This window comes from Manis pentadactyla, chromosome 3 (assembly GCF_030020395.1).
Source record: "Manis pentadactyla isolate mManPen7 chromosome 3, mManPen7.hap1, whole genome shotgun sequence".
NCBI classification, from domain to species: domain Eukaryota; kingdom Metazoa; phylum Chordata; class Mammalia; order Pholidota; family Manidae; genus Manis; species Manis pentadactyla.
This window is the reverse complement of record NC_080021.1, coordinates 88,452,618-88,478,578: the sequence shown is the minus strand read 5'-3', so window position 1 is coordinate 88,478,578 and position 25,961 is coordinate 88,452,618. Positions and strand designations below refer to the sequence as shown.

Below are 25,961 nucleotides of genomic sequence, written 5' to 3'. Positions count from 1 at the left end.
TTTTAAATTTATTTTTCTAAAAGAGCTGGTAATCCCTAAAATAAATTATAAATGAAGTCTGATCTTCCCAAGGGGGTCTATTTCCTTTTAAATCCAATAAATGCATACTTGGTGAAGTGGGCAGCGTCCAGCACACTATGTGGGGTGTCCTGGGTGTCTGGAGGTGCTCCTGACCTCCCCTACCCCTCTCTTCACGTGGCCTGATGATGATCATAGCTAGACTCTTACCTTTTCTTTCAGGAGAGGAAGTGGACTGGAAGCACAAATTTGGGGATCATGAGCATATAGGCAGTTTGTAAAGCCATGAAGCTGGACATCAGCAGGGGAACCATTAAAGAGGAGAGGACCAAAATCAGAGCTGAAGAGGTAGCTGGGGACACGCAGCAAAGGAAGGGAGAGAAATGCCAGAGAAGGAAGAAGAAGGCCAAGAGGAGTCATGGGGAGTCATCCTGGACGGACCACAACAGAAAATCTCCTCACAAGATGTGACGCCAGGTTTGAAGGCCCCAAAGTGCGCAGCACCCAACACGCAGAGAGCAATGCAGTGCTAACGTCATTCTGCTACACTATCTTCAAGTCAGACATAACACGTAATTTCCATACAGTGGCCCATGCAGTTATATACACGTCTTTAACATTGCATTTTATTGAAAATGATGGTACTCCAAAAGTGCACTACACTCAAAGATTCCATAAGGTTCTTCCCACAATCCTGTGAAGTGGGTGGGCACATAAGACAGAGAAAGGTTCCCTGAGAGGCACCATACCCTGTTTAGCAGCTATGTTATATCAAACATTGGAAGTAGAAGGTGTTACTTCTGAACCTGCAGCATAGCAGGTGTTTACCAGGATAATTTTCTCCAAAAGGAAATCCTGAGACAAACTTCACAGGAACGAAAGCTGGCTAAATAGTCATATCCTGACTTCTACAATAAAATGTAAGTTAACCAACTTTAAATGTTTACCAAATTTCCAAGTATTAAAAAAAATCATATATGTCGTTTTAAAAAGAACACTGAGCACTGTATTCAGTTGGACAGAGAGTGAAGTATTAATGACTGCAGAATGCCCAGCTTGGTTTCTTACAGTACAGAGAATATAAGTACCATGTGTGGTGGTAAATCAAACCTGAAGCAGCATTTAGTTAACACTGCTGCACACACTCACATTTTCTCTCTCGGTGAAGTATTGAAGGATGAGCCCTAGGACCTCTGCTGCTGCCGCGTAAACCTCTTTATATTTTACAAAGGACATATTACTGACCAAAGCTTCAAAGTACCTATAACAAATACAGAAAAAAATGCATAAGATAATCCTTCCCATTGTTGGACTTAAGAGTGTACCAATTTTACTCCTCATGCTGTATCAATAGCACAAATTGAGAAAATATGAAACCTAAACATAACCTAAATTATTTGTGTGAAAATACACATGAAGATGTACTTAAGGCTCTGACATCATGTCCAGGAAACACATGAAAGTCCACAGTTCAGTCACCCAGGAGCTGCGGTAGTTAAAACACAATGCATGATATTATAAACACTTGTGGAAAAAAGCTATGACCCAAGATTTTGACTTACTGACTCCCCCTGAAAGCCACCCCCATGACAAGGGAAGGATGGCGAATGATGAGAGGAGCGTGCACAGCTCCGCTCCCACCGACTGGACAGCACTGGCTGCTCTGTGAGCCTGTCGCTGGGGGAAACCAAAGCTCCGAACAAGGGAACTATCCCCACTGCATCTGTGCTGAGGCACACGCCTCTCCGTGATACTGGGTGCCTGGTGTAACTGGTGACAGGGAGGCTACCACAGGAGGACCAAGTAGACAAGTGAGACACTTCAAAAAAATGGGGATGGGTTGGAAGGGACATGCTGAGATCTATAAATGACCATCACAGGAACAGACTTCAAAATTCTGAAACAGGAAGAGAATGAAGTGCCTATTTTGTGATGTAACAAAATTACCCTCGCCTTCACACGAGGGGCCCGCCTCCTGAGCCTGAAGCTCCCACGGCTGCAGCTGGGCCTCCAAGCTCAGTGCTGGGCAGCACAAGGCTGGGCAGCCCTCGAGGGCTGTGACCCCATAATAAACAGTCTCGCAGAGCTCATGCTGCTTTCGGGTAAACGCTGAAAATATCAGTTTAGAAAATATGAAAGAAAATACTGAGCACCTCTTATTTGCTAAAATGAACATGAAAAAATTACACTGCTTTTTTAAAACTTACCTTCCTCCTTCACTCTACTAACATATTTCTTCTCCCAAATTACCTCTACAGCAACCACCTCGACTTTGGTAAGAGATTTTTAACATGACTCTGTTCCTTAAATTTATCAAAATTAAACCTTACTCCAGTCTGTCAGTCCAATTCAGGTATACTTTAATTTAAAAAGTCTCAAAGCAAACACCTTGATACTCACTTTATATTCTCTATGCCACATTTTGGGTCATAGGGAGGCAAATTATTGGCTATTACAATGCCTAATAATTGAATTCCTACTGAATTGTCTTTAGAATTAGAGTCTTTACTGGAAAATTTTTCAAATATTAACCTGAAACAAAAGCATAAAGGAAAAACACAGATTATCATATAATAAAATAAAAAGGAAGAAAAACACAAAATTTTCTATAGCTAATCTTCAGGGTAAGGAATACTCTATCTTTTCCCACATCTAACACCCTTCTTGCTGAAACTCCCCTTGTTCTCACCCAGGTTATTCTAGCTCTGGAACATAAGCAGTTCTGTTTCTTATAAATCTAATTATTTGCCCAAATTCTCCTTTCATTGATAACAACATCTTTTGAAAGTTTTAGCTTGCCTCAGGCTATGCTAAAAGGAATCAAAGGGAAATCCTACAGCCTGGGCCAGCACAATGAGGGCAGAATGCACTCACACACCCACAGCAGGTAAGGCAGATGTAGAGACCCTGGTGGGTGCCTGAGGTGATGACCCTCCCAGAGATGCTGTTGGCACCAAACTTTGGAAACTCTGATTTTACTTGTGGCATTATAAAGGTGTACATATACATATCAAATTATATTACTCCTTTCATTTTAAGTAAATTTCACTGTAGTCACCATTTACAACATGCTGTATTTTTAAAATTTCTAAACAGTATTACAAAACCTAATAAATTTATACCTGTAAGGGATTGATAAACAATCCTTCCAGCATTCAACAAGGGTTTTTATAATTTCAAGGTTATGTCTAAACACAGCTCTTTTTTGATGAAAAACATTTTTCATTAGGAAATGAAGTAATCGATTTGCTAGCACTTCATCTTTAGGGACCCCCTAAAAAGGTACAGAAATTCCATATTAATATGTAGCATTCCATTCTAGAAAAGTATATTTTAATGCAAAACTCCATTTATAAAAGAAATCTGGCATTCTACTAAGGCATCCAGCTCCTGGTTAAAAACCCGTGTGTGATTGTTCAGGTCCCACCACAGGTGATGGCAGACTCCCTGACAGCCTCGCTGGCAGCTGCCTCCCCACCAGATACGTGCACAGAGGTCCAAGAGGGCTGTAGTCAGACACACGGGTCCCCCAGCCGGCCCTGCTTTCACCCGTTTGCATGCCTAGCCCTGGCCCCTTCATTCTGGGGTGTCTATCCTCTCCAGGACCCTCTGCTGAGACCTCCTTATGAGGGAGGAAGAGGGCTGTATTCTTCCCCACTCTGGCTCGGCACCAGGCTTGCCCACCTCAGCTCTCTGCCTCATACTCCCCTCAACCCCAGGCTCCCATAAAGCTGCTGTGGTCTTTACTCAGGCGTCCCTCAACAGCAAGATGACCCCACACTTGTGCAGACCTTGACAACGGTGCTGTCCCACTGAGTAGTTCACACCCTCTGCTTTCTCACTCACACTACTGCCATGCCCACAAAAGGCTCCACTGGCCCTTTCACCCTGGCTTACTGTGGCTTTAAGTAGCTGTTTCACACCCAGCAGTTCAGCTCTCTCAAGCTCAGTTGAACTCCTGACATCTAAATCAATCTATTCCAATGTTTCCTAAGTTAAACTAAATGCTCTCTTAATTTTTTCATGTCATTAAGCAGATTACAAATTGTTTCATCACATTAAAACTAAATCTAAATTTGATTTATTGTGAAATGAGGTTGGCATGTCCAGACACAAACACATAAAAGCTGATATACATGTGTAAAGATAGCATCCATATGTATGTATGTTATGTTTAATAAGGACTGTCCCAGGATACCCTCCCAGAAAAACTCGTGTACATTATTGTGCTAATGTTTTTAAACGAATGCACAAAGCACCCCCCCGGCCCTAATGAGTTTATACTCATGGAGGCCATAAGCTGGCTTCGGCATAGCATAATGCCACTCATGTGGCAGTCACCTTTTAGCAATCTGAACCATTACATATCACAGCCAATATGGGCATATGGTGGGCAAAATAAATGGCAAAAAATCTAGGGACCTGAATCACAGCAGAAGTTTTCAGAATGTCACATTCAGGGTCTGCTGACCCATTCTTTACACATAGTTTTAATAAATCAATTTTCTAACTTCCAAGCTCTTAACATAAAAAGCAAAATCAGATTAAAATAAAACACTGACAACTGAAAAATAAAAGGAGTGTCAGAGGAATTATCAGAAACAGAACTGAGCAGGATGAGGCTATTTAGCACAGCAGCACCTCAGGTATCACAATTACTGCTAATTAATGACTGTATGTAAGTAAGAGGAGCTTGAAGGTTTGTCACACACTCTAACGTGCCAGTCAAAGACTGATCATTACTGCACAGAAGATAGGTGTTTCCTTACTATAGGAGCAGCTAATCCTGTCCAGGAAAGAACTGTCACCAATATCTCAATCACCAGATAGTGAATCCCTTCTCCTCCGTTGTTCTCAGAAACCACCAGCTGCAGCAAAGGGCTGAGCCAGGACTTCGCATAAGGGTGGAACACCTAGAAGAGAATTGAGAAGTCAAATATCAAAGAATTATTTTGAATAACCAAAATACTAATGCAGAAACATATCTTCCATCAGCCAGAATTTTATGAGTTAACCTAAATCCAAAGCAGATGTAAATTCCAACAATTATCCTGTTTAATCACATCAGATTCTCTGTTGAATTTTTTCCTCATGGGCCCCTACAACCACAGTTGAACTGGAAATGGACTTAATATTCATCTTGCTTGGCTTAAAACCTTTCTGATAAAACTCTGCTTGTAGAAACCAAGATGGTAGCATGTTACATCAACTCTGTCCCATATGAATAATATGCAGTTCTAGAGAATTCTACTTTTATGCTTAGGGTATAAGAAAAATGAGAATAGAAAAATTAAGAGCATGTGGCTAATTTTTTTTCATTTTTTCCTGTATTATCAAAGTCATTCTATTACAGACTTCAGATGCCCAAGATCTCTGAAATTTAAATAAAATGTATCCATATACTAAATTCCATTTGTTTTGAAAAATGCAATAGAATGCTATTTTGATGCCAAAGAACAAATGAAAGTATAATTCAAACTATCTTCTTAACCTTCACCACTTTCTTTTTTTTTCAATTACATTTCTCAGCGATTTCTCATCTGTTCTCACAGCTTAAATATGTGGTCTCAAATCTGTTTTGTTTATGCACCTCACAAATAATAAAAGTATGAATACTCTCCATGTATGTCTACTGGTATACTTACAAATTATGAATACAAATTTCATTACTATATTGTTTAACTATAGATGGTCCCCGACTTACACAATGAATTTTCAAGTTTATTATGGTATGAAAGCAATATATATTCAGTAGAAACTGTACTTCAAATGTTGACCTATCCCCAGGCTAGTAATATGCAATTCGATCCTCTCTAGTGGGGCTGGCAACATGGCAAACTGCAGCTCTCAGTCGGCCCCGTGAACGTGAAAGTGAGCCCCCGCCACACTGACAACCATTCTGCACCCACACAACTGTTCTGTTTTCACTTTCAGTACAGTGTTCAGAAGTTACATGGGATATTCAACACTTTACTATAAAATAGGCTTTGCACTAGATGATTTTGCCCAACTCTTGGCTAATATAAGTGTTCTCAGCACATTCAAGGTAGGCCGGGCTTAGCTATGATGTGTGGTAGGTTAGGTATATAAATGCATTTTCAACTCATAAGATTTTCAGCTTATAATGGGTTTATTGGGATGTGATCCCATCCGTAAGTTGAGGAAGATCAAAATAAAAAATAAATAGGTTGAAATTGAAAAAGTAATGTAAATCTAAGTTTGACCTTTTCTTCCATAGGACAATGGATTGTCCTGAACAACCCCTTTTGGAAACCACCACCGGGATCACTCCTGAGCACCAGGGACATCACAGAGCCTCCTCACACACACACATTTAAGCACGTTCTGCATGCTTGTCAACCTCCCTCCCCACAACTAGTCCACCAAAAAAACATCCAGAACAACAAGACACTGGCTCTTTTGCTAGCCATCAAGTCAGTGCTTACAGGAATGAGAGTGGGAAATCTTGTGTGACCCCAGTGTTTGGGGGTTGAACCCTGCCAAAGGATGTTCAAGTCCTAACTCCCAGTGCCTGTAAATGTGACCTTATTTAGAAATAGGGTCTTTGAAGATTATCAAATCAAGACAGGTCATTATTGTCGGCTCTAATCCAATGACAGAGTCCCTATTAAAAGAGGAAATTGAAATTTGTACATTTGAGACAGATGCAGAGAGGAAGACGATGTGAAAACTCATGGAGACCACTACCTACATGCTGAGAAGGGCCCAAGGCTGCCATAAGCTAGGAAAGAGGCCTGGAGCAGATTCTCCCTCAGCCCTCAGAAGGAACCCACCCTGCCCACACCCTGACCTTGGACTTCCGGCTTTCAGAACTGTAAGACAATAAGTGTCTGCTGTTTAAGCCATGTTTGTGGAAGCTTTGTTATGGCGGTCCCAGGAGCTAAAAGTCAGTCATGACCTGAAGAACACAGGCCCTGTTGTAGCACAGTTCAGCCAGTCAACCACCTCCGAAGCCTGGTGGCCTTTGGCTCACAACTACAGTGCCTCTTAGGACTTTCTATGGGGCAAGGTGCGTCCTGTCATTCCACCTAGCGCCCTTCAGTGTCTCCTTACCACTCAATGAATGAGCTGGACCCTTTTCATGAACCCTGATGGCCTGGCCCCATCACCTGACCCATGAACACATGGCCATGCATTCACATGCCTCTTCTGGACCGGGTGCCCAGGGCCTATGCTGTTGGGGCAGGCAGACCTGGCTCTCCATGGCCACCTCTGCTAACACTGCTCCTTCTATGCAAAACTTAGAAGTTGCACCACACTGTACAACACTTAGCTCAAGGGCTCTCTCGAAAATCTCCCGATTCCCACTGCTGGAAGAGGCACCTCCAACATGGTGTAATACACAGAGCAACAGATGAACACAGCAACTCTTTTTCTAAAAGAGGCAGCTACTTTTCACATAGAGTTAACAGGAGTATTTTCACCACTTTCTTTGCTACTATTAACCAAGAAGGTTGGTAGCCAGAAGAAAGTTGCCAACATAAGACACTTTATACAAAGATCACTCCTAACTCAATGCAAGTTAATTTCCATGTTTTAGAAGAAAATAAAAGAATGACATTAAGCAAATAATAAATATGGCTGCCTAATACAGAATAAAATGTCATGCTCTGTTCCTTTACATCTTTGTTGTGAATTTTAAGTAGATGCATGTAATTGAATTTTAAAAGAAATAATTACTTACTTACTTCTTCTGTATTAATAACAAGCTTGGCTATGAAAAGACGGACATTTAATGGTACCAACGGATTTCCAAGTTTGTCATGAAGAAATTTCATCCAAAGAGGAAGACTTCTTGGCTCTGAACCCTGAAATGACACACTGAAAATTAACTTAAGAAGTGAATAAAATAACTTCATATTTTGATATTAGGAGATAACAGTGACAAAGTAAGACAAGAGCAACAAAAAATAATGTTTATTTGCTATGGAATTTGGTTTAGTCTTTAATATGAAATGTTCATTCTTAACATGATACCAATGAATAGCGGTGAGACAATACAAGACAGGCAGGAGAAAGACCTCTTCTCTAGGAGGTAGGATCCCATTTCTCTGCATGTGCTTGATCAAGGCTGTCATGGGTGCCATACATTCATGTTGATTGAGTTCATCCATCTCTAACTCCAGGATATCATCTTGGATCATGGCATCTTTATGTTCCTAGGGAGAGAGAAGAAGCCAGTGATGCAGAGCACGCTGTTCAAGTTTCAGGGTGTTTGCCATTCTGACTTTTTTGGGCAAAATCATCAAACACACTCAGGTAACAATGTTTAATTTGGTAATAGTATCAGATACACTTGCTATAAAACAACTAAAAAATAATAGGACCTCTGTGGAGGGGAAAAGATTGTGGCAGGAGAAGTGTGGTGGCAATCACCTCCCAAAACCACATACATTTTGAAAATACAGCAAAATCGACTATTCATAAGAGAGTGACCAGGAGTAAGAGTACACCAAGGAGAAGAGTACATAAGGGAGAAGTGAACATCTCATGGAAAAGGGTAAAGTAAAAAGCGGTAACCGGTGGGACCCAAGCACTCCCCCCACCCCAACTCACCAGCAGGAGGAAGAGAATCAGAGTGGGCAGAGAGTGGAGGCACAGGACTGCTAAATACACAGCCCTAGAAATCTACCCTGGGAACATAGATGACACTGCATGGTGCTCTGGAGATTAGAGGGGCTGAAAACCAAAGTCACAGACTAACACTGTGAACAGGTTCCCACAACTGGCTGCCCAGGGACAAAAGAAAAGCAGGCACTTTGAAAGACTTCTCAACAGTCAGAAGGCTGCTAAAGAGGCAAGGTCTAAGAAAGAGAACAGCTGGACAAAACTGTCCCAGCACACTCAGCCCAGCAGGTTGGGAACTTTCAGGAGCTTCAGACGCCCAATTCCCCTGGTTGGCAACACAGCCCCGAAGCCCCTCACCGTGATAAGAAGCCTGCTGCTCCTTCCACCCCATTGGCACCTGTGCGTGAACCCACTGTCTCCGCCACAGCTGCAGACCAGACAGAGGGCAGCCCCACCTACAACTACACAACTCAATGCAGAGGCTTCTCCCTGCACACGGCTAACTGGCCCAGACAGTAGAGACATGCATGGTGACCAGGAAGCATGAAAGAGCTTTGCCCCCACCCTGCAAATATCTGTGCCGTTCACCTGCAAGCCCTGCCATCACCCTAGGCCATCCCAAGGACCGACCCACCCATGGCAGCTTAGGAGATTAACCCAAAGGCTGCTCCTTGTGTGCAGCTGACTGTCACAGACAACAGAGACAGGCACTGTGACCAGAAGCATGAAAGATCTTTGTCCACATGACAGAACCCACACTATTTGCCTGCGAGCTCCACCATCATCCTAGGCCATCCCAAGAGACAACACACCTACAGCAACTTAGGGAATGAACCCAGAGGCTGCTTCCTGCATGTGGTTAACCAGCACAGACAGCTGAGACAGGCACTGCAACTGGGAAGCAGGAAGGGACTTTGTTCTCCCAGCTGACACCCATGCCACTTGCCTGCGACCACTCCCATTGCTCCAGGACTATGAAAAGGCAGAAGAACCTTGTTCAATCCAAAATCCCCCAAACACCAGAAAGAGGTCTTGGTGAGACTGAAATTACCAATCTTCCCAAAAAAGAATTCAAAATAAAAGTCATGAAGCATGCTAAAGGACCTACAAAAAATATTCAAGAGCTAAGAGATGAATTCAGGAGGGATATCTGAAATGACACAAACAATGGAGGGACTTAAAAGCAGATTAGATGAGGTAGAGGAGATAGTTAATGGAATAGAAACTTGAGAATAGGAACACAAAGAAGCTGAGGCAGAAAGAGAAAAAAGGATCTCTATGAATGAAAGAATTAAGAGAACTGTGGGACCAATCCAAACAGAACAATACTTGCATTATAGGGGTAGCAGAAGAGAGAGAAAAAGGGATAGAAAGTGTCATTGAAGAAATAATTGCTGAAAAATTCCCCCATCTGGGGAAGGAAATAGTCTCTCAGGCCATGGAAGTCCACAGATCTCCCAACACAAGGGGCCCAAGGAGGACAACACCAAGATATATAATAATTAAAATGACAAAGATCAAGGACAAGGAAAAAGTATTAAAAGCAGCCAGAGAGAGAAAAAAGATCACCTACAAAGGAAAACCTATCAGGCTATCATCAGACTTCTCAGCAGGCCAGAAGGCAGTGGCATGATGTATTTGATGCAATGAAACAGAAGGGCCTTGAACCAAGAATACTGTACCCAGCACGATTATCATTTAAAATTGAAGGAGGGATTAAACAATTGCCAGATACACAACAGTTGAGGGAATTTACTTCCCACAAATAATCTCTACAGTGTATTTTAAAGGGACTGCTCTAGATGGAAGTGTGTCTAACACTAAATAGCTGTCACCAGAGAAAATAAAACCACACCAAAGGAAGTAGACCAACTAAATACTATGCAAATGAAAAATTAAGTCAGCTACCACAAAGTCAGTTAAGGGGTACACAAAGAGTACAGAATAAAACACTTAACATATAAAGAGTGTAGGAGGAAGAAAAAGAAGGTAGAGAAAAAGAATCTTCAGACTGTGTTTAAAACAGCATAATGAGTGGGTTAAGGTAGACTGCTAGATAGTAAAGAAGCTGTCCTTGAACCTCCCCAGCCAAAACCACTGGACAGAGGGTAGAGGGGCAGAGCTGCCTCACAGCGTTGGCGGGCGGGAGAGTGGGATGCTGGCCTGCAGCAAGGCCCACCCCAGAAGGGTGTCAGGTAGGAAGAGGGAAGAAGGGTCAGGAGAGAGGGAGTGAGCCAGTGCACATCAGAGAAACTGGGAAGGATAGAAGCTTAATGGTACTCTCGAAGGGAATCAGACAGTTTTACACATACGCACATGTGTGCCTATGTAAGTGCTCAGATGTGTGTCTACCTACACGTTCCCTATCTCTGATCAAGAGAGGGCTTTGTGAGCAGCTTCCTGCCACTCTCCACCCACAGGAAGTGGGGATTCTTAGAGAGGCAGCCCATCACAAGGTTAAGGCAGAGGGAGAATGAGACCACCTGCGAACATTTCCTTGTTCCAGCAAGTAAGAAACTGCCCAAAGAATGACAAGGACATGTCAAAAGGACACAGGAACCAGCATCCTACTGACCAAACCTGGGATAATTTGAGCATCAAAATGAATAATAATAACCCACTGAACAACTTTAAGAATTCAGGAGATCACAGTAATAAAAATTAAAACAAAACAAAAGGAAAGAAGAGAATGCTCTTCACTGCAGTAGAAGGCCAACTAATAAATGAAGGAACAGTGATGGATATAGAGAATTGTCACTTTGCAACTGACACAGCAATAATTAATTCAGGGAATACATGTCAATGGCAGTTAAAAATCAGTGGGTGAGAATAAGGATGAGGAATGAGATCTCACATGGTCTCAAAATCTCTCTCAGGGAGAAGACAGCAATGCTCTATCACATTCCTACCAAAATTCCTGGTCTCCCCATGAGGAAGAACTGGATCACCGTAACAGAGGGGCATTCTGCCACAGGGATGTGGTGGCTACAGTGCCACTGTGTCCCAGACTGGATCCTCTTGCCACAAAGGATGTTAGGAGACAACGGGCAAACTGAGTGGGTCTCGAAATTATTCCAAAATTCTAAAACAGCACGTTACTTGACACAATAAAAAAGAAGAAGAAAGAAGGAGAGGGTGCATACACAGGTGAACTAGTCCTGCCTTCCTGCAATACTAAAACAGCTCATTTCAAAGGAGGCTAGAACAGTCAGGAAGGAGTATTTGAGAAGGACTTCCTACTGGCTGCCCACAGGGGTGCTGCATACAGTGGTCCCCCCTCATCTGCTGTTTTGTTTTCCATGGTTTCAGTTACCTGCAGTCAACTGCTGTCCAGAAGCTGGTGATCCTCTTCCTGACATATCATCAGGTCAATAGCAGCCTAATGCTACTTAAAGACAACTATGCCCCACTTTGTCTCACACATAGGCATTTTATTACTTCACATCATCACAAGAAGAAAAATGGTGAGTACAGTATAATAAGATGTTTCAAGAGCGATACCACATTCACATAACTTTTATTACAGTATATTATTATAATAGTCCTGTTCTTATTACTAATGTCTTATTGTGCCTAATTTATAAATTAAGCTTTACCATAGGTATGTATGAATGTATAGGAAAAAGCAGTATGTATGGGGTTTGGTACTATCAGCAGTTTCAGGCATCCACTGGGGGGTTAGAACATATCCCCCATGGATGATGAAAAAGAACTTTAGAACACACATAGATTCTGAAAGTCTGCTACAGGGAAAGAGAGTACAGAGAGATGGAAAGATGGGGAGACAGAGACTGAGAGATGGAGATGGAGCAGAGAGATGAAGATATGGATATGGAGAGATAGAGATGCAGAGATGGAGATGAGACAGAGATAGAGAAATAGAGATGGATTTGGAGAGATCGAGAGATTGGAGAGATGGAGCAATGAAGAGATGGAGGGAAGGAGATGGAGAAATGGAGATACAGATATAGAGAGATGGAGAGATACAGAGATGGAGACCTGGAGAGATGTAGATGGAGTAATGGAAAGATGGAGAGATGGAGATGGAGAGGGAGACAAAGATGGAGAGATGGAGGCAGAAATGGAGAGATGAGGAAAGAGAAATGGAGAGCTTGAGGATGGGATGATAGAGACGGGATGGAGATGGGGAATGGAAATACAGAGATGGCGAGATGACAAGATGGAGATGAAGAGATAGGAGTAATGGGGATATGGAAGGAGAAAGAAACAGGGAGAGGCGGGATTGGGGAAATGAACACATGGCAGGGTCTTCTCTCTGGAAGAATGGATGAGAGTGAGATTAATCCAAACAACAAAAAAAAAGGTGGAGAGGTATAGGTAAAACTTTGTAATGAGGAAGTAAAAGAGTATTATAACCAGCTGGGATGCAAAAAAGAAAAAGACCAAATTCTATCACTAAAAATAACATCAAAATCACTGCATACTCTAGCCCTCATCCCCAAGAGATTATTCTTTAAGAATTAAGCTATCATCTGTGAACATGGATGCTTTTGGTGTCTTAGTTTGATAAAATAAACTATTTGAACAGCTCCTTCATTCTCTCCAGAGAAAGGCTGCAGCAGTCGGATGAGCATCAGCATTTGACTCTCCTTGGAAAGCTCGAAATGCAGCTCTAACTTAACACACTAATCTCAGGGAGACTGGCTAAACTGAATCAGCCTTTGGAGAGAGCCGTCTTTCCTGTGCTGAGTCCATCAGACTGCTGAGTCTGCAGGATGGACATATGGGGATATCTTAGATCTTGGAAAATTCTCTAAACTAATACTATTCTCTGAGAACTACCACAAACAGAGAACTGGCTTCCCCTGCAACAACAGCACCCCCTCCCTTTACAAATGCCACCAATATAATGTAATCACCCGTCTCCGAAAATGGCCAGTGGTGGACACAGGGTCTTGGGAAGTGTATGAATAGCTTTGAACTCCAGTAGAGAAATCAAATTGACTCATTTCCTCACTCAGGCTACTCTCTGCCGAATATGACAAGGAAGATATATAATGAGGACCACCTGAAATATAAATAAGAAGAAAATACATTTGCTCAAATTAGTAAGAAGTATATTTCCCTAAGCTAAAATGACATTAAAATTAAAAGATACTTTTAACTAAGGCTTTCATCAATCTTATGATTCTCAGTATCCAGATTAATACAGCAAAAAGGAAATGGGGAAAAGACTTTCTATGGCTTCTGTTATTATTGAGCAGTTGTTCTCTATGGTCATGCACAAAGAAATTAATCTAGATCCAGTTTTTGGATATGATATTAACAGATTTCTTTGCATTTAAAATTTTGGTGATATAACTTTGCCCATGAAGTCTAACATAATGTGGGAATATATAATGAAAAATAACTAATCCAAAATATGTAAGGAATTTAGAAAACCAGTCCAAATTTTATCTTCAAATCACGAAAAAAGAGCAATGAAGAGAAACTAAACAAAAAATTGAAACAAGCATGTGGAGGGAGAGAGGGTTCATTTTAAATAGGGAGGCCAGGGAGAAGCTCTTTCAGAGGTTGGCATGAAACAAAATATCATGAGCCATGCTCATACCTGCAGCCAAGATATTCTAGGCTGAAGGCACCCCACATGCAAATGCCCTGGGGCAAAAGAGAGCCTGGGCCTCTGAGACAGCAGCAGGAGGCTGGGGTGCCACAATTTGGGTGGAAAGGAAAGCCAGGGAGGTGGTGGGCCAGTTGGGGGCCTTGGGCTGCTCTGTCCTGAGGGAGGTGGGAGCTATAATGGAGGGCTTAGAGCAGACCAGCAAGATGGGACTTGTATTTTAACCCAGACTTCTGAATGTATCTAAATAACATACAAACATAATCCATATGCAAACAAATAAATATCAAGCCAATCTAGCCTTTTTTAAAAAAGTGTGTCATATCTGAGCCCCCTCACCACTCTGAGATCTTCCTGTGCACTTAATCTAACTGCACTTCTTTCAAAATACAATTACATTTGCCACTTAAAAATGTTTCTAACTCAATTTCAGTGCTATGGGGTTTTTAAAGTATTTTCTATTTATATAACAAATACCAACCATGGGAATCTTTCTCGTCAGTGTGAAAATGTCCTACCTGAATCCCCATTTGCTGCTTCCCTGGCTTCTTTCCTAATTTCAATATACTTTTTCTTCCTTTCCATAGGAACCTATTTGGCAAAACAAGAATCAGGGTTGCACAGTTTCTATTTTAGTAGCAATCTGGCAAAAAAAAAGTATTAATTTTGAAACAAAATTTTCATCAAATTTAAAGCATTAAAAGATATCTACAAATAAAGATAGGTTAAGTGCCCCTAAGGAAATCTTTTCCCACAGAACCCCACAGAGGCACTGGCCTTCCATGTGGGCTCTGGAACCCAGGGTATGCTAAGCTCTCACGGCTGCATGCCTGGATTACTAATACTCCATACTTAACCTGTGAACCTCAGATGGCTCAACTATATGGTTAAGATATATCCTAGTACCTTATGGTGCTATCGCAAACTTGAGAAGTAATATAGCAAGTGTCTGAATGCTTAATAAACTAGTACTATTATTTGTTTGTTTTATAGTTCCTTGAACATATGCCAAAGGGCATAAGGCAGGAAGCAACCATTCACATGAACTTATGACCCACTAAGACACGGTCAAGGTCAACAGTTGTGAGGGAAGCATGAGTGGCAGCTCCCACCAAGCTTTACCCTGCAGGCCATGCTGTCTCAGCTCTGGAACACTGCCCACCCTCCCAATTCCAAGGGGCTGTGGACAGCACAGCCACACCTCCCCACCAACTGCTGAGGCTGGCATGCCAAACTTAGCTTGTCACATTTTGCCAGACCAAGTTTCTAATTATTCCCATGCCTCTGCTCACAGCACCCGCATTATCCTGCCAAATCACCCAAGCAGGACCATAGGGCATGATCCTATGAACAGATGGATCTCAATTTCATTGACCAGAGGAATTTACTCAGAAAACAACTTCTCCAATAACTAACAGCCGGGATAACAACTAAGATAATAACTAACAGCTCCCTTTATTGGCATTTTCTTTCCTTTATAAGAGAGAGAAAAATGAAGTTATGATGATTTTTTATAGTTGCCCAAGACTGTACCAGGTTGAACAACATGAGACTGCCAGTTTTTGCAGTTAAAAACAGACTTGAATATTGGGAATTCAGTGTGTTCAGCATAATCTGTTTTCCTCTATAAGTAACTGGTAAGTTTTTTTTAACTTAGGAACACCACTGAAAAATTTCACTCACCTCAACTTCTACAGGAAATGTATAGCAGCGCTTCACGTCTATCAGATTTTCAAAAATAAACAAGTTCTGTAAATCCAAAGAATCATATAAAAATAGATGAATGGTGGAGATCCTTATTACTAATACTATAAATTAATGTTACTTAGTAACTCATGAAGTACTTCTGCTTTAAAGTATAGATCTGCAGAACTAAAGAACTGTTATCTTTCCTGTTGTAAGGAGGTGAGAATTATGAAATAACTTTAACTGATATAATCTAACTTTTGAAATCATATAATGACAGCAGTAGTGAACACTTCAGGAAAGGCCTACCTTTTCTGGTTTTTCACTAAACAGAAAACCTTGGTAAAACTTTAATTCATTAAAGACACAGCAGATGAGAGAAATGGCACAGTTGTAGGCAGCACAATGGTAAAGCCTTCTCCTTTCGAGCAACTGGCTCTCACCCGCCATGTTCTCTGTAAACGCATCATGGCACAACCTGCAGAGTAGATTCAGGTTAAAAATTAATTCAGATAGGCAAATAGTGAATCTGTGGCATCTTAGTACACTGATGGACAGTGCTTGCATTGGGGTATGGGTGGGGACTTGATAATATGGGTAAATGTAGTAACCACATTTTTTTTTTCATGTGAAACCTTCATAAAAGTATATATCAGTAATACCTTAATAAAAAGTTTAAAAAAAATTAATTCACATTACAGGGAAGTCATTGCTCAAGCCCAACAATACCAGATATTAGAGAGAATCTCCTGTCAGGTCAGCCTTTTTTTGAGTGTCAGTTTGTGGCTGGTGTGGCGCTAGACACTGGGAACAGAAGTGCACAAGTCACTGTACTGCATGTCTCAAGGCGAGGCTGGTGTCTGTGTTCACTGCACAGCTGTGCACAGCAACAGCAGCAAGCACACAATGGTAACAGATGGAAGGGAGGAGCAGGACAGTGCCCAGCCCAAGAAGCCAAGTGGGGTTTTAGGAGAAAATACCTGAAACAAATTATGGGTTAGAAGTTAGTCAAGGGGAAAATGTAGTAGGGCATTACGAGCACAGAGCAGTGCCAGTTACAGTAAGGAACACGCTGCATTGTGTGTTCAGAGGGTGCAGGGGGAGCAGCAGTGGCTGGCAGAGAGAAAGGTGGAGAGAGGTGCATCCTGAAGAGTGCACCTGCCACACGAAGCAGCTTGGACTTCATTCTGTAGGGTGGGGCCGCCGAGCCATGACCAGCTACCGCTGAAAGCAGTTTCATGAGAAGAGGGCCACAGCCCTCCCACAAGGTACCTAGCTGGGGCTGCTTTCACAGAGCAGTGCAGTAGTTCCATCAGAGACTGGCCACAAAGCTCGACAGTTACAACCAGACCCTTTACAGAAAGGTTCACCAACCCCGGCAACTGAAGATGAGGTTCCTTTGAAAGGTTTTCGGCACAGAAAAGAAACAACTGGGCTCAGGTTACAGATGTACTAACAGCCTGACAGCAGGACAGATAACTGAGCGAGGCAGCCTCGGAGCAGAAGCAGAATCCTGGAGACCATGGGAGGGCTCAAGAGCCCCAGAGCAAGAGGCTGCACGAAGAGGGGGCAAAGGGAGGGCACTGATCTCATTTTACTGTGGAGGTAAAATCCACTGGGTGTAGTAACTGACCATGTGTGTGTGTACGCAGATGGAGAAAAAAAATATAATGCCTGAGTCTGTTTATGCAGAGGAGTGGATGGTGACAGAGCTCACTGAGGAGTAAAATGAGGATCAGACAACAGGAGAGTAATGGTACATTTGTATTAGATAAGCAAAATGAGATGTGTCAATGTCTGTGCCCAATATTATTAAGAGGGAACTTGATTAGAAAGCTACTCTTAGAAATAGTGTTTTTGATTACTTTGTCTATACAGAACAGCTGTTTAAAAATATTTAATACTCCTTTAATTTCAAACGATATTCAGAAAAAATCAAATATGAAATCACCTCTTACTGCAAACCATAGCACTAAAAATACATCAAACTATTGAGGGGGAAAACTGGTAGGAGAGACAGTAAGAGAAAAAAAGAGTTTTATTCCTTATAAAAGATGTGTATAGGATAAAACATGTTACCCAGTAACATGCTAAATTAAAAGTCCATCTAGGTACATTGTATGTAAGAAAAAAAACAAGAAAACCACACATATTCAGTAAATACTCATATTAAATACATGCTTAGAAATATATGCATCAAAAATATTAACAAATCAAATACAGTCCAAAACTAACTAAATCCTTACTTGATAAGTGCCTTTGTAAGTTCGCTTCCTTCTGTAATACATGAACCATGGAAAACTTGATTGATTTTAGATTCCTTGGAGTGAACATCATCTTTGGGAAGACGAGAATACATCACACCAAGCATCTTATAGTAGCCTGTCTTCTTGGTGATTTGAGTATCGAAGATAGCTTCACTTAGCTAAGAACAGGTAACAGATGATTACTGAATATGAAAAATATTTCATTGAATATATCAAATGTAATACTCAATGCTTTTTACACAGAAAATAGTTTTAACAAAGATATTAAATCACTTCAGTTAAGAGGCAGCCCAGGTAAACCATGGGTACTGATGTGAGTGTGGCAACTAGAAACACATGATAAATAGTGAGTTTTGGGTATGAGTATGTGGCTTTTGTACAAAATCTTACTGAAGAATTGACAATAGCATGTGAAAATTCAATGCTTTAGAAAATAAAACTTTTAACTATATTGAAGTCTACTTAACAATATGCCATTTGGGTATTTACGGTATTTCCCAGCAGCATTCTGTAGGAGGCTGAATGATACCCCCAACTCCCACTACGAAATCCACATCCTAACCCCTGGAACCTGTGGCTGTAACCTCATAAGGCAAAAGGGACTTTGCAGTCATGATTAAGTTAAGGATCTTGAGATGGGGAGATAATTCTGGATTATTCATGATGGCCTGAAATGAAACTACCTGTAATCTTGCAGAGGCATGTAGAGGAAGAGCAGACAGATGGGAAAAGGCAGTGCGACAATGGAGGCAGGGACTAGAGTGACCCAGCCACATATCTAGGAATGCCAGCAGCACCAGGAGCTGGAAGAAGCAAGCAAAAGACACTAGAGCCGCTTGGCCAAGTGTGGCCCTGGGAACACCTTGATTTGGGCTCAGTAAAACTGATCCAGCCTCCAAAACTGACAGAATAAATTTGTCTTAAGCCATCAAACTTACAGTAATTCAGGAAATGGAGAGCTGCTGTAAAAAATGCCAAAAATATGGAAGTGGCTTTGTAATTAGATGATGAATAGAGGCTGAAAAAAATTTGCCATGCATGACAGAAAAAGCCAGACAGCCTTACAGACTGCTGGTAGAAATACTGACTTTAAAAGCACTGTTGGTGAGGGCTCAGAAGGAAGTGGAGCGCATGGGAGAAGCCAATATTGTCTCAGAGACTATCCCATAATCATCATAAGCATATTTTTGGAAACTGGAGGAAAGGGGATCCTTGTCATCTAGGGGCAGAAAACTTAGCTGACTAGTGTTCTATAGTTGTAGAAAGCAGAACTTCTAAGCTATGCACTTGAATATTTAGCTGAGAAGATTTCCAAGCAAATTTGTTGAAGGTGCTGCCTGGCTTCTTCTTTGCTGCTTACAATAAAATGTGAAGTTCAAGAGATTGAGGTAAGAACTGTTAAACTATAAGAACCAGAAATTGATGATTTGGGAAATTCTCAGCCTATTCAGATTGTAAAAGATGCTAAGTTAAAAGATTAACTATTAGGAAAGTGTTCTGTGGAGAGAAGGGCAAGGGTGTGGTTAGTGCTGAAGAAAGTAAGCATGTGACTCATGGGTGTCCCCCACCATTTCGACAGAAGACAAAATACAGATGAAATTACATAGCAAAGATCTGTGGAGGACTCTTGTCTAATGGAGTAAATCTCTAAGACATACAGAGGAGAGTCATAAGGTTTTAAAGAATGTTATACCAGAAGAAACACTGCCAGCTTGGACTGAAAGGGACAAAGACAAGATAAAACGAAAATAGGGTGTTGTACTCTCAAACTTTTACAGGCAAGGAACACACTGATAAAATTATTCAGTTGCAAACATGCTACCTTTCAAGAAAAAAGGGTGACTGCAAGGCTGCAGCCTTTGGTCCAGAAGGCCGAAGAGCATTATTCCCAGGTCTTGAAGTCAAATGGAATTTGCTTGGCTGGATTTTTTGCTTTGGACACTAACTCCTTACTTCTTTTTCTCCTTTTTGTGATATGACTGTCTATAACTATCATCCTATGCCTGTCCCACCACTGTATTTTGGAAGCAAATAATTTGTTTCTTAGTTTCACAGGTCCACAAATGGAGAGAATCTTGCTCCAAGATGTATTACACTCAGAATCCCACCCATACCTGATTTATATGATTTAGATGTTAATTTTGGGACTTTGAACTGATAAAATTTAGATGAAATTTTAGACTTAAAAGTTGATGCTGTAATGTGTTGACTTTGGGTTTTGGGGGATGGTATTTTGTAAGCGAGAACATTTGGGGCAGACTGCATAAGGCTGAATAAGAGCCCCTAAAAGATACCCCCATTCTAATCCCTGAACCTGTGATGCTGCCTTAAGTAAATGATCCTGAGATGAAGAGATTATCCATGTAGGCCCTAAATTCAATCATGTGTTTGTAAGAGGGAGGCAGTGACATTAGACAAGAGGAGGAGGCAATGTAAGCACTGAAGCAGAGAGGTGATATGGCCACAAGATAAGAAAGCCTGGCAGCTTCCAGAAGTTGGAAGATGCAAGGAAAGGACTTTCCCCTACAGCCTTTGGAGAAGTGCAGCCCTGACACCACCTTGATTTCAGCCCAATGAACCAGATTTCGGATGTCCGGCCTCCAAAAAATGAGATAAAATAAATTTCTGCTGTTCTAAGCCACGTTTGTGGTAGTCTACTGTAGCAGCCTCAGGAAGCTACACAGATCCCGTGTAACCCCAGATTGCTATCACAATATAGAACAAGAGACCCCTTGACTGAACACATGTCAGTTCCTAATGATATCCATCAAGGAGATCTGTCAATTCCTGTAAATATTTAATAACAGATGCATACCTTTATAAATCTAGACTTCAACACATCAATGGCATCCATCACAATTTTGCAAAAAAATTCTCCCAGAGCACTCAAGCTACAGTGCCACAACAGAGTGAGGAGAGAACGATCCACATATGCTTGGCGAGTGGCATTTGAAACCAGGTCATCCCGCCTGAACATTCTGTATACACTTTCCAGAAGGCCTACCTGGGTGACACATGAACTCCTAAAAAAATGAAAATTACATGAACATTCAGGCTTTGAACCAATATTTTATAAGTGCCTACTACATAACAAGCAAAGCAAATGCCAGTGATTATGAATTAGAAAAGTAACTTTGAAGATTATATATATAAAAACCATGATATCCAAGATGCATTGGTACATGAACTATATTATTCTATTCATCCCCAGAAAATTTTATGTCAAATTCAGGCATTAGGAAGAATTTTTTTCATTTGCTTTCAAATCTGAGCTTTTTTAGAGAACATCTGGAAGGTTTTAGAAGAATCTCAGGCTTAAAGATGATATTTCCAGAATCTGAAACTCATGAATTATGATTTAAAAATTCTAGTCTCTTCTTTGTAATGAACTACCATTCCTATTTTCTATATAGAGGTACATTCATTTATTTTCTCATCTGGGAAATAAGAGATTTGAATGATCATCCAGAAGATTTTGTCTATAAATCTATATATTAAAAATGCAGTTTCCTTATCTGTAAAAATAAGAAGATAAAACTAAAATCATTAAAATCTTTTCCAGTTCTAAAATCTCAGTTCTCAGAAGTCAGATATGAACCAGGGAAAAAATATTAAATACAGAAAGTAATTCAGTCATAAAATATTAATATTGCAGGTCACTACTAGATGCTAAATGGGCTTATGTAATATTCACATGGGTATTGCCTAGACTTAAATGCTGTTGAGGAGCTTCCTGCTACTGAGTACAGTTAATGTACACAGCCCTAAAACATTCAACTCTTATGTAGAAAGCTAAAAGAATGAAACAAAAGCAAAATAATAAAAACCAGATTTTAAAAATGGGCCGACAGATGGTTTACTGAAAACTGAATGCAAATTAACATTAAATATATGAATACATGCTCTATTTCACTAATAACAGAAATAGAAATGAAAACAACACCGAGAGAACCTTCCTTCCTTATAAAATCGGAAAAAAAGTGTTTGACAACATACTCTATTGGCCAGACTGTGATGAAATAGATACTCTCACACATTGCTTGAGGGGATACAAATAATATAGCCCCAAAAGAAGGGATATGGTGACATCTAACAAAATTATAAATGTGTTTATCTTTGATTTACATTAAGAAATCCACTCCAAAGTTATATTGGTAAAATACAAAATGATGTATACACAGGGCTACTCACTGTGGCATTATTTTTAATAGCAAAAGACTGAACTCAAAAGTCCATCAGTAGGGGGCTGCTCCAAAATACCATGACACTTCCGCACAATGAGTAATTACATGGTCTAAAAAAAAGGGGGGAATGTGGATGATCCCTCTGTACTGACATGGAATGGGAAAAGGAAGATGAAGAGGAACAGGAGAGTGGACAGAGACAGAAGCAAGACTTGAAAATAGCTCATTATACACTTCTGAATCATGTAAGAAAAGGAAAGTAAGTCAAAAGAACAATTTCTAAAATCTGAAAGCTAATTAAGACAAGCATATATAACCAATTGGTGTTAATGACAACACATTGAAAAAACTCTATCAAGGGATTCTGGAACAAAAAATCTGATTGTATGTCCTCAGAAAGTTTATTCTAAGCAAATTATAACTAAAATGAAAAATTTTAACTACAGATGTCATTATTCTCAGTAATAATATTGCTACTGTTATTTCTGAAAGTATTTTATGTGTATTATAGGTAAAGCAATTAAGTAATGATGGAATATTATTGGAACAAAATTGTAACGGAAAAAAAGAATAAGAACTACAGTGTAAGGAGAAAAAAAAGAATAAAGTTAAATAATAAAAAACCCATAATGTTAAGACTGAAAGGAAGTATCAGTATGTTTTTCTTTTCCTTTAAGAAAATACACCTTAGTTATGTTAACTTAAAGGGTGTAATGCAATGCAACCCAGTAACAATAAATTCATAAAGGATCCAGAATGTAGTCTCTAAATACCATTCCTGTTTAAAAAGAACCAGGGCTCTTTGGAAAAATGGCTAATTCCAGGTCAAGACAAACCTGAACAATATGTTGAACCAGAAAACAATGAAAAAATATCAAAGATTAATGGAGTCATGTAAAAGAACTCAGGGACCAGCTTACAGGGACTCCCACTGGCCACACATGGGACAATTTTGACATTAAAAAGAGTAATGACTGCAACTGATTGAAAAATTTATGTTTTGTTTTTTAAAAGTTCTGAAAGTGAAAAAAATAGAAAAAAGTTTAATTTTCACAGAGACAGATGTAGCTTTGCGGCAAGTTTAAAATTGGGATGTAAAATTCCTCTAACTTTATCCTTTTCAAAAGTGTTTTGGCTAGTAAGGGTCTTTTGCATTTCCATACAACATTAGGAATGCTTGCCAATTCCTGCACACACAAAAAGAAGACTGCTGGATTTTGACAGGGATTGCATTGAATCTGTATCAATTTGGATACAACTGCCATGATAACTGATTCTCCTAATTCATGAACATGGAACATCTCCCCATTTACTTATATCTTAAAATTTTTAATTTCCTTCAGCAATAGCTTGTAATTTTTAGTGTACAAGCTTTGTACTTTTGTCAAGTTTATGCCTACATATTTTATTCTTTTGATGCTATTATGAATGTAATTATACTTTTGAATGTTCTCTCCTCAAATATAGAAATACAACTGATTTTTTAATATTGACGCTTTTTTGTATTCTACAAATTTGTATCCTACAAATTTTCTGTAATTGCTTAGATTAGTTCTAATAGATTTTTGTATATCTTTAGGATTTTCTACCTCATGCCATCCATCTGTGAATAAAGACAGTTTACTCCCTTCTTTCCAGTTTGGTTGCCTTTCTTTTTCTTGCTTGATTGCACTGACTAGAACTTCTAGTACTATGTTGTATAGAAAATGGAAGATGTTCTTGCCTTTTTTCCAAACTTAGGAGGAAAGCATTCAGGCTTTTGCTATTAAATATTTTGTCGGCTATTAGTTTTTGTGGATGACCTTTTGTCAGTTTCACCATGAATGAGTGTTGGACTTCTGTCAAAAATTTATCTGCATCTACTGAAATGATGTGGTTTTTGTCCTTTATTCTATCAATATGTTTAATATTAAAACTAATTTCCAGATGTTAAACCAGTCCTGCATTCCCAAAACAAATCCCAATTGGTTATAGTGTATAACATTTTTATGTTGTTGGATTTGCTTCGTAAACATATTTTTGAGGATTTCTGCATCTATATACATGAAGAACATCAGTCTATAGTTTTCTTGTGATATCTCTGTTGGGCTTTGGTATCAGAGTGATAATGGCCTCGTAAGAGTTGAAAAATGTTCCTTCCTCCTCTGATTTACTGAAGAGTCTATCAACTGTTATATTATTTCTTCTTTAAATATTTGATAAAAAACTCACCAGTGAAACTATCTGGGTCTGGGATTTCCTTTGTGGGAAGACCTGAAATTATTAATTCAATGTATTTACTTGGTAAAGCTATATTCATATTTTTTATTTTTTTCTTGAGTCAATTTAGTAATTTTTGACATTCTAGGACTTGTCCATTTTAGTTTAGTTACTGAATTTTTCAGTAAACTATTCCTCATAACATTCCCTCATAATCTTTTTAATTTCTGAGAGGTCAGTGGTAATATTCCCTTTCATTACTGATTTTCATGAGCTATACCTTCTCTTATATTCCTGATTGTGTAGCTAACAGTTTGTTAATTTCATTCATCTTTTTAAAGAACTAATGTTTGGTTTTGCCTGATTTTTTCCCCCCACCATTTTTCTGATTTCTAGTTCATTAATTTTCACTCTCATCTTTTCTGATTTCTAGTTCATTAATTTCACTCTCATCTTTATTATTCCCTTCCCTCTTCTTGCCTTCAGTTTAGTTTTTTTTCTCTACATTTTACAGTAAAAGTTGAGATTATGATTTAAGCTCTTTATTGTTTTCTAATACAGGAATTAAAAAATACAATTCCCCCTCTAAGCACTGCTTTACTGTACCTCATACATTTGGATATGCTTTATTATTAATTTATTCAGATCAAAATACTGTCTAACTTCCCTTATAATTTCTCCTTTGACCCAACTTAGAAATGTGTTGTTTAATTAGTGGATTATTTATAAATATTTTTGGGTTCCTCAAGTTTCTTTCTGTTGTTAATTTCTAATTTAATTTCATTGTGACCAGAGAATATACTTTGTAACATTTTAATCCTTTTAAATTTAAGACTTGTTTTATGACCTACCATCTAGTCTGTCCTGAAGAATGTTCCATGTTTTCAAAGAGAATGAATGTGTATCCTCCCATTGTGTGGGATGTTCTACAGTTACTTAATTATTATACAGTTTTAAAATACCAATAAAAAGGGATCAACTACTGACTCATGCCACATCATAGATTAACCTCAAAAACTTGCTGAATAAAGAAGCCAGACATGAGAGATCACATATTATAAGATTCTGTTTATATGAAATGCCCAGAAAAGGCAAATTTATAAAGTTCCAAAAGCAGATTAGTGGTTGCCTGGGGCTGGGAATGGGAATTAATTGTAAAGGGTCATATAGGATCTTATTAGAAAGATGAAATTATTCTATGGTGATGGTTGTATCACTTAGCAAAGTTACTAAAAATCACTGAATTGTATACTTAAATGGGTAAATTTTATGATATGTAAAATATAACTCAATAAGATAAATTAACATGAATATTTATTTAAATAAGGCCAATTAAAAAAAAACTCTTTGGCCACAATTACAAGTAACCATGGTGTCAAATACTTTAAAAATCAATAATCAAACTTGTCCCATCTTTTCCACCATATTTTACTACAA

General features: G+C 39.5%; 1 protein-coding gene across 3 annotated transcripts in view; it reads right to left on the bottom strand.

Annotated features, from left to right (window-relative positions):
• The window catches only part of PRKDC (protein kinase, DNA-activated, catalytic subunit), a 214,933-nt gene that overhangs the window by 88,170 nt on the left and 100,802 nt on the right, over positions 1–25,961 (bottom strand). For all 3 annotated transcript variants that reach the window (XR_005032648.2, XM_036925479.2, XM_057498091.1), the window contains exons 41-52: positions 20,957–21,164; positions 18,121–18,299; positions 16,184–16,352; positions 15,872–15,937; positions 14,707–14,779; positions 13,488–13,636; positions 8,061–8,198; positions 7,728–7,847; positions 4,788–4,931; positions 3,141–3,292; positions 2,419–2,550; positions 1,168–1,279 (exon numbers count right to left, since the gene is read on the bottom strand). Coding sequence is in view for 2 of the 3 variants with exons in the window: in XM_036925479.2 (XP_036781374.2) it covers positions 1,168–1,279; positions 2,419–2,550; positions 3,141–3,292; positions 4,788–4,931; positions 7,728–7,847; positions 8,061–8,198; positions 13,488–13,636; positions 14,707–14,779; positions 15,872–15,937; positions 16,184–16,352; positions 18,121–18,299; positions 20,957–21,164 (1,642 nt within the window). In the remaining variant the exon portion in view is untranslated. The remainder of the gene's footprint in view (positions 1–1,167; positions 1,280–2,418; positions 2,551–3,140; positions 3,293–4,787; positions 4,932–7,727; positions 7,848–8,060; positions 8,199–13,487; positions 13,637–14,706; positions 14,780–15,871; positions 15,938–16,183; positions 16,353–18,120; positions 18,300–20,956; positions 21,165–25,961) is intronic.